This window comes from Neomonachus schauinslandi, chromosome 11 (genome assembly GCF_002201575.2).
Source record: "Neomonachus schauinslandi chromosome 11, ASM220157v2, whole genome shotgun sequence".
Lineage (NCBI taxonomy): Eukaryota > Metazoa > Chordata > Mammalia > Carnivora > Phocidae > Neomonachus > Neomonachus schauinslandi.
Genome location: NC_058413.1, coordinates 109600924 through 109617167, shown reverse-complemented (window position 1 = coordinate 109617167; position 16244 = coordinate 109600924). Strand labels below are relative to the sequence as shown.

Genomic DNA, 16244 nt, shown 5'->3' with positions numbered 1-16244 from the left:
CAAATATTCAGTAACTTCTAGAGTTAGTGATTTTTACATATATATTTTTTGAAAGTAAAAATGCTCTTTGTCTTTTTAGCCTCTAGTCAATGAAGCTAAACTAGCAGTTGGAAACATTAAGCCAGAATCTCTTTCAGAAATTCGCTCACTGCGTATGCCACCTGATGTCATCAGAGATATTCTTGAGGGCGTTTTAAGGTTGATGGGTATCTTTGATACATCTTGGGTGAGCATGAAAAGGTAAGTTTTTGAATTTGTGAAAAATGTTATTTCACCGGTGAAGTACACATTGATTGATTGATAGATTGATTGATTTAGATTTTATTTTTAAGTAATCTCTACAACCCGCATGGGGCTTGAACCCACAACCCCACGATCAAGAGTCACATGCTGTACTGACTGAGCCAGCCAGGCACCCCTCTTTCATATTTTTAAGTACTTCTTACATTGTTTTTCAAACTGTGCTTCATTAATTACCTAGTTACACATTTTGCTGTAATATTTCAAGATACTCTGTGTGATCCTATATCAAGATCTGTATTTTCCTTTCTCCATAACGTGTGATATAAGTATCCACAGAGGGAAAAAAAGAATGCCTAAAATCTTGAAGAACATCTCAATAAATGCCATCATTTATTTGGCCCGCCCACGGTACAGAGCATTGTGTTTCCTGTGATTTACTGATGAAGGAAATACTGTCGCTCTCCTCAGAGTCTTGCACTCTTGGTGGAGTCAGACAAGGGCCGAAGCAGCGAGGGCAGGAGCCCTGTAAATAATACAAGACACGCACCGGGAGAGAAAAGGCCGGGTGTTAACGAAACATGCAGCCGTGTGGCTTCAGCTTTCACGTTTTGGTGACGGTGTTGTGGTTTGTGCCCACACTCAGATCCATACTGGGACTGGGGGTCATGGTGGAGTCCTTTCCTATCCAGAGGTGGCAAGGGAGGTGCAGGTTGAGGAACACTTGGGAGTCCCTTTCTTAGAACGGAGTCAGGAAATTTTCTGACCTATCCTAGAACAGACGAGCACAGAGCAGTTCACAGAAAGGGATGTGGGTAGAATCCGAGGACTGTGAAGCGTGCCCTTCACCGCTGCACATTATCGACAGGAGGCGAGGAACCGCGGGGCCTCTCTCTGGAGTTCACCCTTGTGGTCTTTACAAAGTGACGGGCAGCACATGAGAAGCTGGGATACTTCAGGACCCTATGTTTTGTTAACTAGTGGATGAAAAGTACTGCATACACCATTTTGTTAAATCAATGTTATTGTCAGAAATGGCAAATTTTATTTAGCCTCATTTGAAGTAATGTTTTAATTTTAGTTTCCTTGCAAAAAGAGGTGTAAGAGAAGACATAGCAACTTTTGATGCACGAAATATTCCCAAGGAAATAAGAGAGAGCGTTGAAGAACTTCTTTATAAAAATAAGGGATCTTTTGATTCAAAGGTAATTTTTAACAGCTACGCCATCAGTCCCCTTCCCATGCTCTGTAATATTCTGCTTGTTAAAACGTGATGGCTTTTCATTGTCGATTATTTACACTGCCTAAAGACTAAGAGTAAACGATAATAGTGGGCCGTAGGGCTTGTGTGTCAGAAGCCTTGAGCGGCAGACAGGTGGGTGGGAATCAGGGTGGGTCTGGAGAGCACAGTCAGTGTCGTACGTGCAACATGTTTGCATCTTAGTATCAGTCTGTCATTTCTGAACTTCCCGCCTGCCTGGTCTGCCTTTCTTCCTTCCTGCATATTTGTCATATAATAACAGATACTTGCCTGAGGACACTTGTATCTCATTTCAGTGAACAGTTTAAATTCCATGATGCTGGGATTTTTTTTAGATCTCTTATACAAAATGTTTTGTGCATCATCTCTGATGTTGGTAACATGGTTTCAGGGTTGCTTTTATCCAATAAGGATGTGTCCCATGGACAGAAGAGAAGAACTGATGCCTGAACATCATTGTGGACAGACATATATTCATTATAAATGTAGCTGATGGAGTGTTTAGGTCAATAAAATATCATTTTATTAAATATTTATGTGCTTCCAAATATTTATTTGGAAGCAAAAGTTCAAGGTTATCTTAATGAAAATAACAATTCACATTATTGTTATTTAACTATCAACCAAAAACTTCATTTGGGGGGATAAATTATTAAATGCTTAAGCAAAATAGACCAGGATTACCTTTGCTTTTGTTTGAAATGAAGTTAGGGTGCTGGCTAACTTGAGATGGATGTTTCAGAATGCGAAGCGGGCCAGCACGGCGGCCGCCCCTCTGGCTGCGTGGGTCAGAGCAAACGTCCAGTACTCCCACGTCCTGGAGCGCATTCAGCCTCTGGAAACTGAGCAAGCGGGATTAGAATCGTGAGTGAGATACCGAATATAAAGAACTCTAACCTTTGTTTATTTGCACCAATTTAATGACTTAGTTATTGGGGTTTATCTAGGTTATATTTCTTGTTTATACCTAAAAAGGCAGCTGACAGCATTAAAACATATAACAAGAGTCAGTTAAATAAAATTAAACAGATCAAAAGAAAATGCAGTTAAAAGAAGTTGGAGAGCAGAACCAACTCATTCCCCCCCCCCCCTACCATTATTATGTTGTTGGGAGGATAAATTGGTAGAAGTTCTTTTACAAAGAGTTAAATTTTGTGAATGAGTAATATTAAGGTACAAAAAAGTAGGTTTTGGAAAGTTAGGGCTTTTAAATTTGTTTTCTCCTTCTAAGTTCTAGGAAATGTGTTGTATGTATTTTATAACACATGGTCTGGGCAGGTAGGGGGACAGTTTAACATTTACTTTTAGTTGGTGGTTGTTCCTAAGTCAGCATTGGTTCTGTGCGCAGGAGAGGCATATTATGTTCTCGATTGATCTGTGTGTGACCTCATCTCTTCTTACCCTGGACAAGGAGACTGTTAGCTGCCTAAACTTCTTTTTCTCAATATACTTATGTGAAATTTTTGTGTTAATTTGTCACATATTTTTGTGTAATGAATAATATTAAATGTTTATATTATTTTGAGTATGTAAGTATTTTCCACAGTTGAGACGTACCGTATCTTATGGGTATATTTCCTTTCTTGTACATCTTTTTGTTTTTTCTTAAGATCAATAATTTCCTCATTTTTAAAATTGATTATTTTTTTTCTGTTGACATATCACATATTTATCCACAGCCTTAAAACAGACCCTAAACCATATTCGGAATCCCTGTGTTTTAGGTATTCTTTCTTACTCTTATCCCTCCTAGAGCCTTTTGTCCTCCTGTTCTAATGTGGGTCCGTCTTCCCCAGGCCTGCTGCTAACAGCTATTCTCTTCAGGCTTCTCTTCACCACGGTTCCGGCGACTATCTTCATCTCTTTCTCTTTTCTGATTGTATTCTTTTGTTTCGGGTCCTTCTCTTTCTTAGTTTAGTCCTTCATTTTTCTAGAACACATCCTCCACATTAGAAAGGGTATATAGGATGAAAAATGTTTTGACATCTTGCCCGTCTAAAATTACCTGGGTTTACAATACTAGGTGAGAAGTAGTTTAAATCTCACAATTTTGAAGGCCTTATTCTATTGCAGTAGTTCTCGCAGTGGGATCCCCAAGCTAGCAGCATCAGCGTCCCCTGGGAACTTGGGAAGAGCCCCCATTTTTGAGCTCTGTCCACGCTTACTGAGTCAGAGATGCTGGGAGTGCCAGGGTGTGAGGCCTTGGAGTCTGTGTTTTTACAGATCCTTTAGTCAGTTTGTGCAAAGCACAGATTCGCAGCAGTGGGAGATGGTCATTTGACGGCAGTCTCTCAGATGTTGTGGGTAATTTTGCGGGGAGGAGGTAAGTCTAGTCTTCTTTAGAAGAATCTTCCTACTTTCTGCCTAGGGTATGGGTGGGGGTGGGTGAGGGTTCTAAGCTTGACCTTCAGGGATGTGTTAAGAGGATAGTCCATTCTCAGTGTGGGAGGGAATCTGAGGTTGACGGATTGATTATATCAGCTATTGGAAAACTTTCTGTAGTCAGCTCTGTTATCTTCAGAGGACCTGTTGTCCTCAGTTCCTGAGCATTGGGAATTCTTTGGCTTTTCTTCCTGCAGCCCCTCAACTTTTGGCATTTTGCATTCCATTATGTCACTTACCACCTTTCAAAATTTTATTAAAGTCACTCCAGTGCAGCAGTCCTTTTCTCTTTCATTCTCTTTATCTTTGTGCATGAATATCTTTTTTTTTTTTTTTTTAATTCCCTTGGTTTCATTTGGTAGGGCTTTAGAAGGGATAGAAGGGGTTGTTTCTGCTGTTGTTGATATATAAAATAGAATAACTTTTATAAAATGGAATTATATTTTAGAAATTTGAAGAAAACTGAAGACAGAAAAAGGAAACTAGAGGAGCTTCTAAATTCTGTTGGCCAGAAAGTATCAGAACTCAAAGAGAAGTAAGTTAAGTTTAAAATGTATTTTGAAAAAAAAAAAAATGTATTTTGGATATTTGAAAACTAAGGTTTCAGTTTTGAAAATCTTATAATCATTATTTTCACTTTCTTTAGTGATTTATCACTCTAAAATAGGGAAGCATATGAAATAATATAGAAGGTATTCCTTTTTTAAACAGTGATTTTGGTAGGAACAAACACAGTTGAAGTCTCCCTTGTGGAGCTGTCCCTGTGTCTACTCCTGAGCCACGGGAGACTCGTGCAAGAGGGAGAGAATGTAGTACGTTCATGCCCAAGGTCCTTACATTTGGCGTCTGCATTTCCGTGTTATCCAGACTTGCTTCACGTGACCTGTTCTGTAATCTGCCTGAGGCGCAGGATCACATTAAGACTATTGTGTCCTTTTAGTTTTGTACTTTGAATGTTTAAAAACATACTCCTTTACGCAATATCGTACTTAAATTTCAGGACCATTTATGAATATTATTAATCATAAAACCTTTCCTTAACCTCTGGCTTCATGTGATTGCTGTAGAGTACAGGGTGGAAAATACTGGTGTGGGAATCATAGCAAATGTGGGACCGTGTCCCTTTAAAAATCGTGAAAATTGGAAAGCTAGAGCATATGTGATTAAACACTGTGCTATGTTATCATTTGCTTCTAGTTTTGTAAGACTCCAACTTTTCTAAATACATACTTTTTTTAAGTGGTGTGTTCCATTTTCCATCTTTTTTTTATGGAAGAAATATAAATTACTGTACCAAGAAATAAATTCATCAGACTGAAAACTATTATTTTTTTCCCCATACAGGAAATAATGATCTTGTTTATATTTACATATATTTACTTATAGAGAAAAAAAAATGCCTCAAACCCATAAATCCGGTCATTTCAATATTTCTGAATTTTTTTGTATGTTATAGATACAGGAAAGAAACTTCATCATTTTCTTCTAGATATAATTAAAGAAGCGTGAGGAAAGTGTTTATTCCTTTCAGTGTCCTATGCTGAGAATTGGTGCTTACTGTTCAGCCAAGTGTTCGGTATTTATTGGGTGGTTCACATATGGTAGTACACGTGTGATCTGTTGTGCTGGGCACTTCACATACGTGTCATTTTTAGTACTTCACGTAAACCCAGAGAGGTGGGTATTTTCATCCTGCACATTAGGAAGGTTTATTTTCCTACGTTGAACAGTTAGTAACTGACAAAGCTAGCACTAGATCATAGATCTGTCTCACTCTATAAAGTTCCTGTTCTTAATCACTATGCCATACTGTCAATATTGTTTAAAAAAACCTTCAGAATTAACTTTGAATTTTAAGTAAAACAGAATGGCATTTTCCAGTTTAGAGTGATTATCAAGAATGAATCAATGCCGGTTAATAGCCATTTACTTGATTCTTAATTAAGGTTTAATTGACCCTAGATTGTGAGTGACAATCTTATTTTCTTATATATGTACAAAGAAAAAAGTAGTTGAAAAATAAATATGATCTATCAATATTTAAATTCTAACTTGACAGAATTGAGACATTTGCCATTTTAGTATAATTTATACAGAAACATTCAAGTTAGCTTGATTCAGCAAATACTTACGGCAGAACCATGTACGTAGTATGAGTTGCTGAGGTGAGTAGGTGTGGTCTCTACTTCCAGGTCTCGAGCGGAGCTGATGACATGATGGGAGTTCTGTAGTCTGCACCATCCAGCGTGGTGGCCACCAGCCCTTGAAATGTGGGTAATGTAACTGAGGAATTGAATTTCAGATTTTGTTTACTTTTAGTTAATTTAAATTTAAATCGCCACTTGTGGCTGGTGGCTACCATACCGGAAAACTGAGTTCTACTCCCATGTGTAGGAGAAGGAATTGAGCGCTTAGAGAGGCAATAAGATGCACTGTAAATTGCATGGAACATAGTGTCAGATGCACCCATACGTGGGTGGATTTTAGATCCTCTACTGATTACTGGTGAAACCTGTAAGAAAATCTGTTTGGAACGTGAGAATCATAACACTTATTTTGAGCTGTTGTTCTGAGGATTACATGACATGATTTTTTGTTGCTGTTTATTGTTTTGTTTTTGATGCTTAGCACAATCCTGGGCATTTTATAAGTACTTATGTATTTATTGAAGGACTAGGTAATCAGCTGGAATATTACTATTTTATTTAATAAAATAATTTGTACAAGTATTTTTTAAGGAAAATAATTTAAAAGGATGGTTATAAACTTGGGCAAGTGGGCACATAGGGAAAGAATATATGTAATGGGTTGGATATTTGAAGTGAGTTTTAAAATTTTCTTTACATTTTTGATAGGTAGATATTTGAAGGAGTTAGAGTGCTGGGGGGTGGGGTAAGAAAGGGGCTGGAAGGTATTCCAGGCATGTGGGATGTCCTGAAGAAGCAGGATATCCAGAAGAGGATAGTGTGTTTATCCTTCAGAGGTTGACATGGGAGGTTCGAATGAGGGAAAACTGAGGAGGCGGCGGGGGCGGGGGGGGGGGGGGGGTCGACCCTCCCACAGGGCCCTGAACATCACAGGGAGGAGTTTGTGCTCGAGCAGCCCTGCCTTTCACATCTGCACCCTGCTGTGTCTGCTGTGTTCGTGCTATCCTGAACGCAAATATTATCAGTATTACCATTAACGTAGAGAAAAGCTCACTTACTAAGGCTCCTTCAGTCATCTCTCTTAAATCCCTTTGCCTTTAATTGATGTTAACGTTTTCACAGATTCCAGAGCAGGACGTCAGAAGCCGCCAAACTGGAAGCTGAAGTGAGCAGAGCGCAGGAGACAATCCAAGCCGCGGAGGTCCTGATCAGTCAGCTCAATAGAGAGCACAAGCGCTGGAATGCACAGGTTGGCTGGGGGCACCGGGGGCACGGCCGTCAGAGAGAGGCTTCCTTTAAAACACAGAAAATCAGCAGTGTACTGTATGTGTTAGAAAAAGAAAACAGGAGGGCAGTAGCCGTGCACTTTGAGCTGGCTGAGGGTCAGTGATGTAGACGTACAGGGCCATGATGTGAGTTCATCTTCAAGCAGAATGTTTCTGTATGTGTGCATTTGAGTGCAGCCTGTTCCTCCCGTAGTTGTGTAGGTTACCAGGGGGACAGCAGGAACGAAAATGACTCAAGGGAAAGTGTGGCACTCTCTAGAAATCCCATTGGACTAGGCCTTCTGGGACCACCAGCTTAGGATTTGACACTGTTGGCCGCTTACTCCTTCTAGAAATACTGTTATGTTGACTTTGTTAAAGTGCTGTCTCTTGTTTTGTTTTGTTTTGGTTGGTTGGTGGGTTTTTCTTGAACTAGTTCGATTCCCCCCTCCTTCCCCCCACCAGAGAGAGAGGCAGGCTCCCTGTGGAGCAGGGAGCCCGATGCAGGACTCGATCCCAGGACCCTGGGATCATGACCTGAGCTGAAGGCAGGCGGTTCACTGACTGAGCCACCCAGGAGCCCATCTCCTCTGATATGCTTTCACCAAGAACATTTTTTTTACTTAAAGCATACTTCAGAATACATTGTTCTAAAAGATCTGTAAAAAACATTCCATCCAAGAAAAATAGAATACACAGTTTTTTACATACACACAGAAGAATCCCTTGGTTAAATCACATAAAAAGAGACATAACAAATATTACAAATTTAAGAAGACTGAAATTATACCAAGTATATCTTCCAACCACAATGGTATGAAACTAAAGATCAACAATAAAAAAAGAGCTGGAAAATCTACAATGTAAATATTAAATATTTAATATATAAATATTAAACAGCATACTACTGCACAAGCAGTAGGCCAAATAAGAAATCAAACAGCAGATCAAAATATATCTCAAGGGCGCCTGGGTGGCTCAGATGGTTAAGCGTCTGCCTTCGGCTCAGGTCATGATCTCAGGGTCCTGGGATCGAGTCCCACGTCCGGCTCCCTGCTCCTTGGGAGCCTGCTTCTCCCTCTGCCTCTCTCTCTCTCTCATGAAAAAATAAATAAAATCTTTAAAAAAAAAAAAAAAAAAAAAAAAAAAAATATATCTCAAAGCAAAACCTGTGGGATACAGCAAAAGCATATGTTAGAGTGAAATTTATGCTATAAATGCTTGTATGAAGAAAAAAATTCCAAATAAAACACTTAACATTATACAATCACAAGGAACTAGAAAAAGAAAAAACTTAGCTGAAATTAGTACAGGAAAGAAATAACAAAGAAAAATCAGAAATAATGAAATAGTGACCAAAATAAACAATAATATAACGTTGGAAGTAATGACCAGTTTTTCCAAAAAAATAAACAAAATTGGCAGTGCTTTAACTACATTAAGAAAAAGAAGACTGAAAGTCAAAATGAGAAATGCGAGAGAAAACGGTACAACAGGTAACCACAGAAATACGTAGTGTGATAACAGATTACTAAAAACAATTATATACCAACAAATCAGATAACTTAGGAAATGCACAAATTACCATGATTGAATCATGAATTGTGAATCCAAGAAATAGGAAATTTTCTTAGACCAATAAGAAGAATGAAAGGTGAATTAGGAATTGGAAATCTCCTAGCACAGAAAATCCCAAGACCACATGGTTACATTGGTGAATTCTACCAAACATATAAAAGAAATAATGTCAATCTCTATCAAAATCTTACAAATAATGGAATAGAGGGAACACATTCAGAATCATTCCATGAGACCAGTATTACTCCGATACCAAAGCAGGACAAAAACAATACAAGAACAAAGAAGTCTGGTTTGTCTGATGTAAGTATTGCCAGTCTGACTTTGTTTTGATGTCCATTAGCATGAGAGGTGGTTCTCCATCCCCTCACTTTCAATCTGCTGGTGTCTTTAGTTCTAAAATGAGTCCCTTATAGGCAGCACATAGATGGGTCTTAACTTTTTTATCCATTCTGGTACCCTGTGTCTTTTGATTAGAGTGTTTAGTCCATTTACATTCAAAATAATTATTTACAGATATGTATTTACTGCAGTTTTATTACTTATTTTGTCCTTGTTTCTGGAGATTTTCTCTGATCCTTTGTCTTTGTTACTTTTGGTCTCTCCTTTCCACTCACAGAGTCCCTTTTAATATTTCTTGTAGGGCTGATTTAGTGGTCATGAACTCCTTTAGTTTTATTTGTTTGGGAAACTTCATCTCTCCTTCTATTCTGAATGACAGCCTTGCTGGGTAGAGTATTCTTGGCTGCAGATTTTTCCCATTCAGCACGTTGAATAATACATCATGCCACTCCCTTCTGGCCCGCCAAGTGTCCGTGGGGAGATCTGCAGCTAGTCTTATGGGTCTTCCCTTGTAAGTTAAGGACTGCTTTTGTCTTGTTGCTTTTAAGACTCTCTTTGTCACTGTGGTTTGCAAATTTTCCTACAGTATGTCTTGGTGTTGGCCTGCTTTTGTTGATTTTGATGGGAATTCTCTGTGCCTTCTGGATCTGGATGTCCATTTCCTTCCCCAGATTAGGGAAGTTTTCTGCTATTATTTCCTTACATAAACCTTCTGCCCCCCTTTCCTCTTCTTCTCCTGGGACTCCTGTCATACCAACGTTATGATGTTTGATGGAGTCGCTGAGTTCTCCAAGTGTGTTCTCACGTTCCATAATTCTTCTTTCTCTTTTGTTCATTGTCATTATGTTCCATTACTTTGTCTTCTGGATCACTAATTCGTTCCTCTGCTTCTTCTAGCCTGCCGTTCTTTGCATCAACCCTGTTTCCATGATCAGTTAGTGCATTCTTCATCTCTGACTGATTCTGTTTTATTCTCTTATCTCTGCGGTAAGGGCCTCCCTGAAGTCTTCCATTCATTTCTCAAACCCAGCGAGTATCCTCACAATCGTTGCTTTAAATTCTCCATCAGGCGTGTTACTTATATCAGTTTGGCTTAGATCTTTGCCTATGGCTTTGTCCTTTTCTTTGATTTGGGAGAAATTCCTCTGTCTTGGCATCTTGCCTGTGTCTCTTCCTTCTCTCTGTGTTAGAAAAGCCTGTTATATGACCCATCCTGAGAGTATGAAGAAGAGGTCTGCAGTGCCCAGGGCCTGGTGCTTCAGGGAGTGTCTCAGATGTGTGCTGCATGCACTCTGCTGCTGTGGTTTGGCCGCTCTGTCCTTCGGGCCAGTGGTCTGCAGGGGCTCTCCTTGCCCTCTGTGGACAGTGTTTGGTCCCTGGCCTGAATGTGGCGAGTTTTAATGAGGTGTGCGCTGGTCTGCTTGTGAAATGAGACCTGACACCAACTCCACCAGAACTGAGGCCTTGCAGAACTCCCTGGTTGGGAGACGTGGTGTGGGCAGGGGTTTCCGTTTGTCTTCTGGGGAGGGGCCTGCTGCTCTGGGCCTGAGCAAGCCTGCCGGAGGAGGGCCTTCCCGGCAGAGCGCAGGGGTGTGGGACCTGGTGTAAGCAGGTTAGGCGGCCAGTGTGGGCGCTGCGCTGTTGACTGCAGGTGGCTCCGTGTTTATGCTGAGGGGCGGGGAGGGGAGTGGGGCCAGCGGGCTCCTTTGTTCCCAGAGAGGCGGCTCTGTGAACGCTGCCTCTCCAAGAAGAGCGAATAATCTCCCCCCGTGTGCCCCAGGTGTTTTCAGGTTTTCCAGATCACTGTTTCCACGCTGTCCGCCTCTGGGTTGTTGGCCTGCCTCCTCTCCAGCGGTAGGGCAGTGCCCTCCAGGCTCTAGCCCAGGCAAGCCCGCTGACCTTGAAAACTCCAGGCTTTAATCTTGGCTGGTTGCAAGAACTCAAGAAATTCAGCCCCTGTCGTTTTCCCAGACTGTGGCTTTGGGGAAGCATTCTCCTTGTGTGTTCCCCGGTGTGCCCCTGTCTCTCCCGCTTCTTTGCAACCAGGGCTCCCTCCCCTCTGCAGCCCCTGCAATCCCTTTCTCCCCCAGACCACGTCTCCACACTTCGTACCTTCTTTGATGTGGCTTCTTCTCTCCCTTTAGTTGTGGAGTGTGTTCTGTCAGTCTTCAGGGTGACTTCTGGGGTATTTAGGATGTTTTAATAGTTATCCACCTGAGTTCGAGGGATGAGGTGAGCCTGAGGTCCTCGTACTCCATTGCCGTCTTTGATTGCTTCTTTATCCTTTCATCTTCTTTATCCATCTATTGATGGACACTTGGGTTGCTTACATATCTTAGCTATTGTAAATACTGCAGTGAGCATAGGGATGCATTTATCTTTTGAATTAGTGTTTTCATTTTCTTTGGGTAAATACCAGGAGTGGGATTACTAGATTGTATGGTATTTCTCTTTTTAATTTTTTGAAGAACCTCTGTAATGTTCTCCATAGTCTCTGCACCAATTCACATTCCTACCAGCAGTGCATGAGGGTTCCCTTTTCTTTATAGCATCATGTTATTTCTCGTCTTTTTGATGTTAGTCATTCTAAGTGATGTGAGGTTAGGTCTCATGTGCTTTTGATTTGTATTTCCCTGATGATGAGTGATGTTGAGTATCTTTTCATGTGTTTGTTGGCCGTCTGCGTGTCTTCTTTGGAAAAATGTCTGTTCAGGTCATCTGCCCATTTTTAAATTGGATTATTGGAGGTTTTTAGTGTTGAGTTGTATGAATTCTTTAGGTATTTTGCTTACTAACCCCGTATTGGATACATCATTTGTAAATATCTTCTCCCATTCAGTAGTTTGCCTTTTTGTTTTGTTGATAGTTTCCTTTGCTGTGTAAAAGCAGTTTAGTTTGATGTAGTCCCATTAGTTTATTTTTGCTTTTGTTTCCCTCACCCGAGGAAAAATATCTAGAAAAATGTTGCTGTGGGCGACATCTGAGTGATTAGTGCCTATTTTCTTCTAGGAGTTTTATGCTTTTAGATCTTAAATGTGCTTTGAGTTTGTTTTTGTATATAGTATTAGAAAGCGGTCAAGTTTCATTCTTTTGCATGTAGCTCTCCAGCTTCGCCAACACCATTTCCTGAAGAGACTTCTTCCAGCTGTATATTCTTGCCTCCTTTGTCATAAATTAATTGATGATATAGATGTGGGTTTCTGGACTCTGTCTTCTATTCCACCGATGTATTATTGTACCACTACCATACTGTTTTGATTGCTGTAACTTAGTGGTGTACAACAAAATCTGGGATTGTGATAGCTCTAGTTCCCCCCACCCCCGCAAGATTGGTTTGGCTATTGAAAGTCTTTTGTGGGTCCCTAGAAATTTTAGGATTATGTGTTCTAGTTCGGTGAAAGATACTCTTGGTACTTTGATGGATTGCACTGAATGTGTAGATTGCTTTGGGTGGTATAGACATTTTAATGATACTAATTCTTCCAGTTCATGAGTATGGTGTATCTTTTCATTTGTTTGTATTGCTTTCAGTTTCTTTCATCAGTGTCTTACAGTTTTCAGAGTACAGGTCTTTCACTTCCCAGGTTAAATTGATTCCTAGATATATTTTTTTTAGTATAATTGTAAATGGGATTGTTTTCTTAATTTCTCTTTCTGCTACTTCATTATTAATATATAGAAGTGCAACAGATTTCTGTATATTAATTTTGTATCCTTCAACATTACTGAATTCATTTATCAGATCTAATAGTTTTTAGGGGGGGGCCTTTAGGGTTTTCTATGTATAGTATCAAGTTATCTGCAAATAGTGACAGTTTACTTCTTAGCATCTTGGATGCCTTTTGTATTTTTTTCTTGTCTCATTGCTGTGGCTAGGACTTCCAATACTATGTTGAATAAAAGTGGTGGAAGTGGGCATTCCTAATCCTGGATGAAAAGCTTTTATATCAGCATTGCGTATGACGTTAGCTGTGTGCTGTTCATATATGACTTTAATTATGTTGAGGTATGTTCTCTCTAAACCCACTTTGTTGAGAGTTTTTATTATGAATGGGTGTTGTATTTTGTCAAATGGTTTTTCCATATCTCTTGAGATAATCATAGAGCTCTTACCCTTCTTATTAATGTGATGTAGTACTTTGATTTTCAAATATTGAAGCACTCTTGCATTCCTGGAGTAAATCCCATTTGATTGTGGTGTTTTTTTTTAATATACTGTCGAATTTGATTTGGTAATATTTTGTTGAGAACTTTTACATCTTTGTTCATCAAAAATATTGGCCTTTAGTTTTTTTTTTTGTAGTGTTTTTGTCTGGTTTTGGTGCCAGGGTAGTGCTGTAGTGCTGGCCTCATAGAATGAATTTAGATGTTTTTCTTCCTCTTCTATTTTTTTGGAATACTTTGAGATGAGCAGGTATTTTTGTTTGTTTTTTCTTTAAAAAAATTTTTTTTTATTTGAGTACAGTTGACCCACCATTTTACATTAGTTTCAGGTGTACAACGTAGTCTGTATGTTACACTGTGCTCACCAAAGTGAGCGGTGCCCTTTATTCCTGTGACTTACTCCTTCCACAACTGGAAGCCTGTGTCTCCTCCCCTTCACACATTCTGTCCGTCCCCTAAACCATTAGTTTGTTCTCGGTTTTTATGGGTCTGATTCTGCTTTTTGTTTGTTTACTCATTCATTTTGTTTTTTAGATGCTTCAGATAAGTGAAATCATACGGTATTTCTGTTACTGACTTATTTCACTTAGTGTAATATGAGAAGAATAGGTAATAACTCTTCTTTATATTATTTGCTAGGATTTACCTGTGAGGCCATACAGTCCTTGACTTTTGTTTATTGGGAGTTTTTTGATTGCTGATTGGGTTTCACTACTAATAACCTGTCTATTCAGATTTCCTTATTTACTTGTCATATCCATTTGCAAATAGCCCTCATATTTGTCTTCTGTCTTTAATGCCAATTATTTTATTTTATTTTTTTATTTTTTTGCCTAAATTCTCCTGACTTGTTTCCATCCTATCTGACCCTTAAATTGGTCCATTCCTCATTTGTCAGCTGAATAATCTTCCTAAACCCAGTCTCATTACCTCCCTCTCTGTCTTGTTTAAACACTTTGAGTGGTTCATTACCACCGCAGCTTACAACAAAAGCTCCTTTGTGTGCAGGGAAAACCATTCACAGCGTTTCCTGCCCATTGTCTCTGCCTCTCTCTTTTCATTACTCCTGTGTTGCTGCTCTTTCTGCAGCCACACTGTGCTTTTAACTAATGAGTCTCCATGCTTCCTTACAATTTTGTTTTGTACCTTTGCTCATACTCTCTGTACTTAATAGTAGTTTACAAAGTGATGCTAATTGATAGTATTTAACTATAATTGGGATAAAAGTTCTGCTTCATTAGGAATGTTTAATGACAAAATATGTTCATCTTTACAAATAATAGCGGTATTTCATACATTTTTATACATTCATACATTTCATGCATTTAATTTCAATGACAAAATATGTTCATCTTTACAAATAATAGTGGTATTGCACACATTTTTTAAAATTTCAGCAGGGTCTGAGAGATCTTGTTGATATTTTTACATTTTCACAATTGTATTCAGGACAGGGCTTATTACTTTAAACCAATACATGATTTTCTTTCTACAGTCAAAACTCTAGTTTATGAAGCTGTCATGTTTTTCACATTTTAGAACATATCTATACCCTACTCCCTCACCTGCTTTCTCTCTTCTTGTCCAGGTTGCAGAGATAACAGAGGAATTAGCTACTCTTCCTAAGAGAGCTCAGCTAGCTGCTGCGTTTATTACGTATCTTTCTGCTGCTCCTGAAGGTCTGAGAAAAACCTGTTTGGAAGAATGGACCAAATCAGCTTGTCTTGAAAGTTTGTATTTAGTCATTCACATTTTGAAATTTCAATATCCTAAAAATGCATCTTTTAATTTTTGCCATTTTACTTTTTCTAAATGAGAAAAATTTTCTGTAAGCTAAAAGAAACCAAATCTACTTTAGATTTGCTCAGTTCTGTAATTGTTCTCTGAATTGTTTTGTTGCAATGATTCTTCTATTCCTAAAATCACTCTATGAAACTGAGACCGCGGAGTATTTTTGATAATGGATGAATGCACTTAAATATTTTTTTTTTTTTTGGTTTTGAAACTTTTATTTATTTATTTTTTTAAAGATTTTATTTATTTGAGAGAGAGAGAATGAGAGAGAGAGAACACATGAGAGGGGATAGGGTCAGAGGACGAAGCAGACTCCCTGCCGAGCAGGGAGCCCGATGCGGGACTCAATCCAGGGACTCCAGGATCATGACCTGAGCCGAAGGCAGTCGCTTAACCAACTGAGCCACCCAGGCGCCCGCAGTTAAATATTTAATACATTGATTTTTACAGTAATTTTATATCATAAAATAAGATGTAAGAACTCCAAAATTCCTTGTGAATTTTGTGGTTTTCTCAAGTTATTATAGTTGTGAAATATGTATTAAATATACAAGAAATATAATTTCACTGAGTTCCATTCCTTTGCACTTTTTATTTTAAACTTTTCTCCCCCTTCTCGTGCTAAAGGGGGAAGAACGGATTGAATATTAAGAATGGTCATGGGACTGTTGTTTGAGTATATTTTAAATAGTTTTGTTCCCTTCCCTTTGTCAAGTGCACAATCACTGTAGTGAAATATTATCTTAAACTTTTCAGAATTTGATCTAAGGAGATTTCTTTGTACTGAAAGTGAGCAGTTAATTTGGAAAAGTGAAGGCCTACCATCCGATGACCTTTCCATAGAAAATGCTCTTGTTATCTTGCAGGTAATTAATCAGTTTTAATTTCTCATTGGAAGTATTCTTGTGGAAGCTTGTCCCAGGAAGCACCTTTTTCAAATTCTTAGGCTTTCACAGTTACTCTTTTCATTACATGAAAGTGAAGGTATTTTGGGAACGAAAATCCATTTGTGATTCAGTTGGTGAATCTATAATTTTCAGTATAATTTATTTTTTACCTTAATATAAAAGT

At 38.9% G+C, this 16244-nt stretch overlaps 1 protein-coding gene across 2 annotated transcripts in view; it reads left to right on the top strand.

Moving 5' to 3' along the window:
• The window catches only part of DYNC2H1 (dynein cytoplasmic 2 heavy chain 1), a 301460-nt gene that overhangs the window by 97316 nt on the left and 187900 nt on the right, over window positions 1–16244 (top strand). For both annotated transcript variants that reach the window (XM_021696303.1, XM_021696302.1), the window contains exons 57-63: window positions 80–240; window positions 1322–1445; window positions 2244–2365; window positions 4332–4418; window positions 7153–7279; window positions 14968–15109; window positions 15930–16039. In XM_021696303.1, the coding sequence (XP_021551978.1) occupies window positions 80–240; window positions 1322–1445; window positions 2244–2365; window positions 4332–4418; window positions 7153–7279; window positions 14968–15109; window positions 15930–16039 (873 nt within the window). The remainder of the gene's footprint in view (window positions 1–79; window positions 241–1321; window positions 1446–2243; window positions 2366–4331; window positions 4419–7152; window positions 7280–14967; window positions 15110–15929; window positions 16040–16244) is intronic.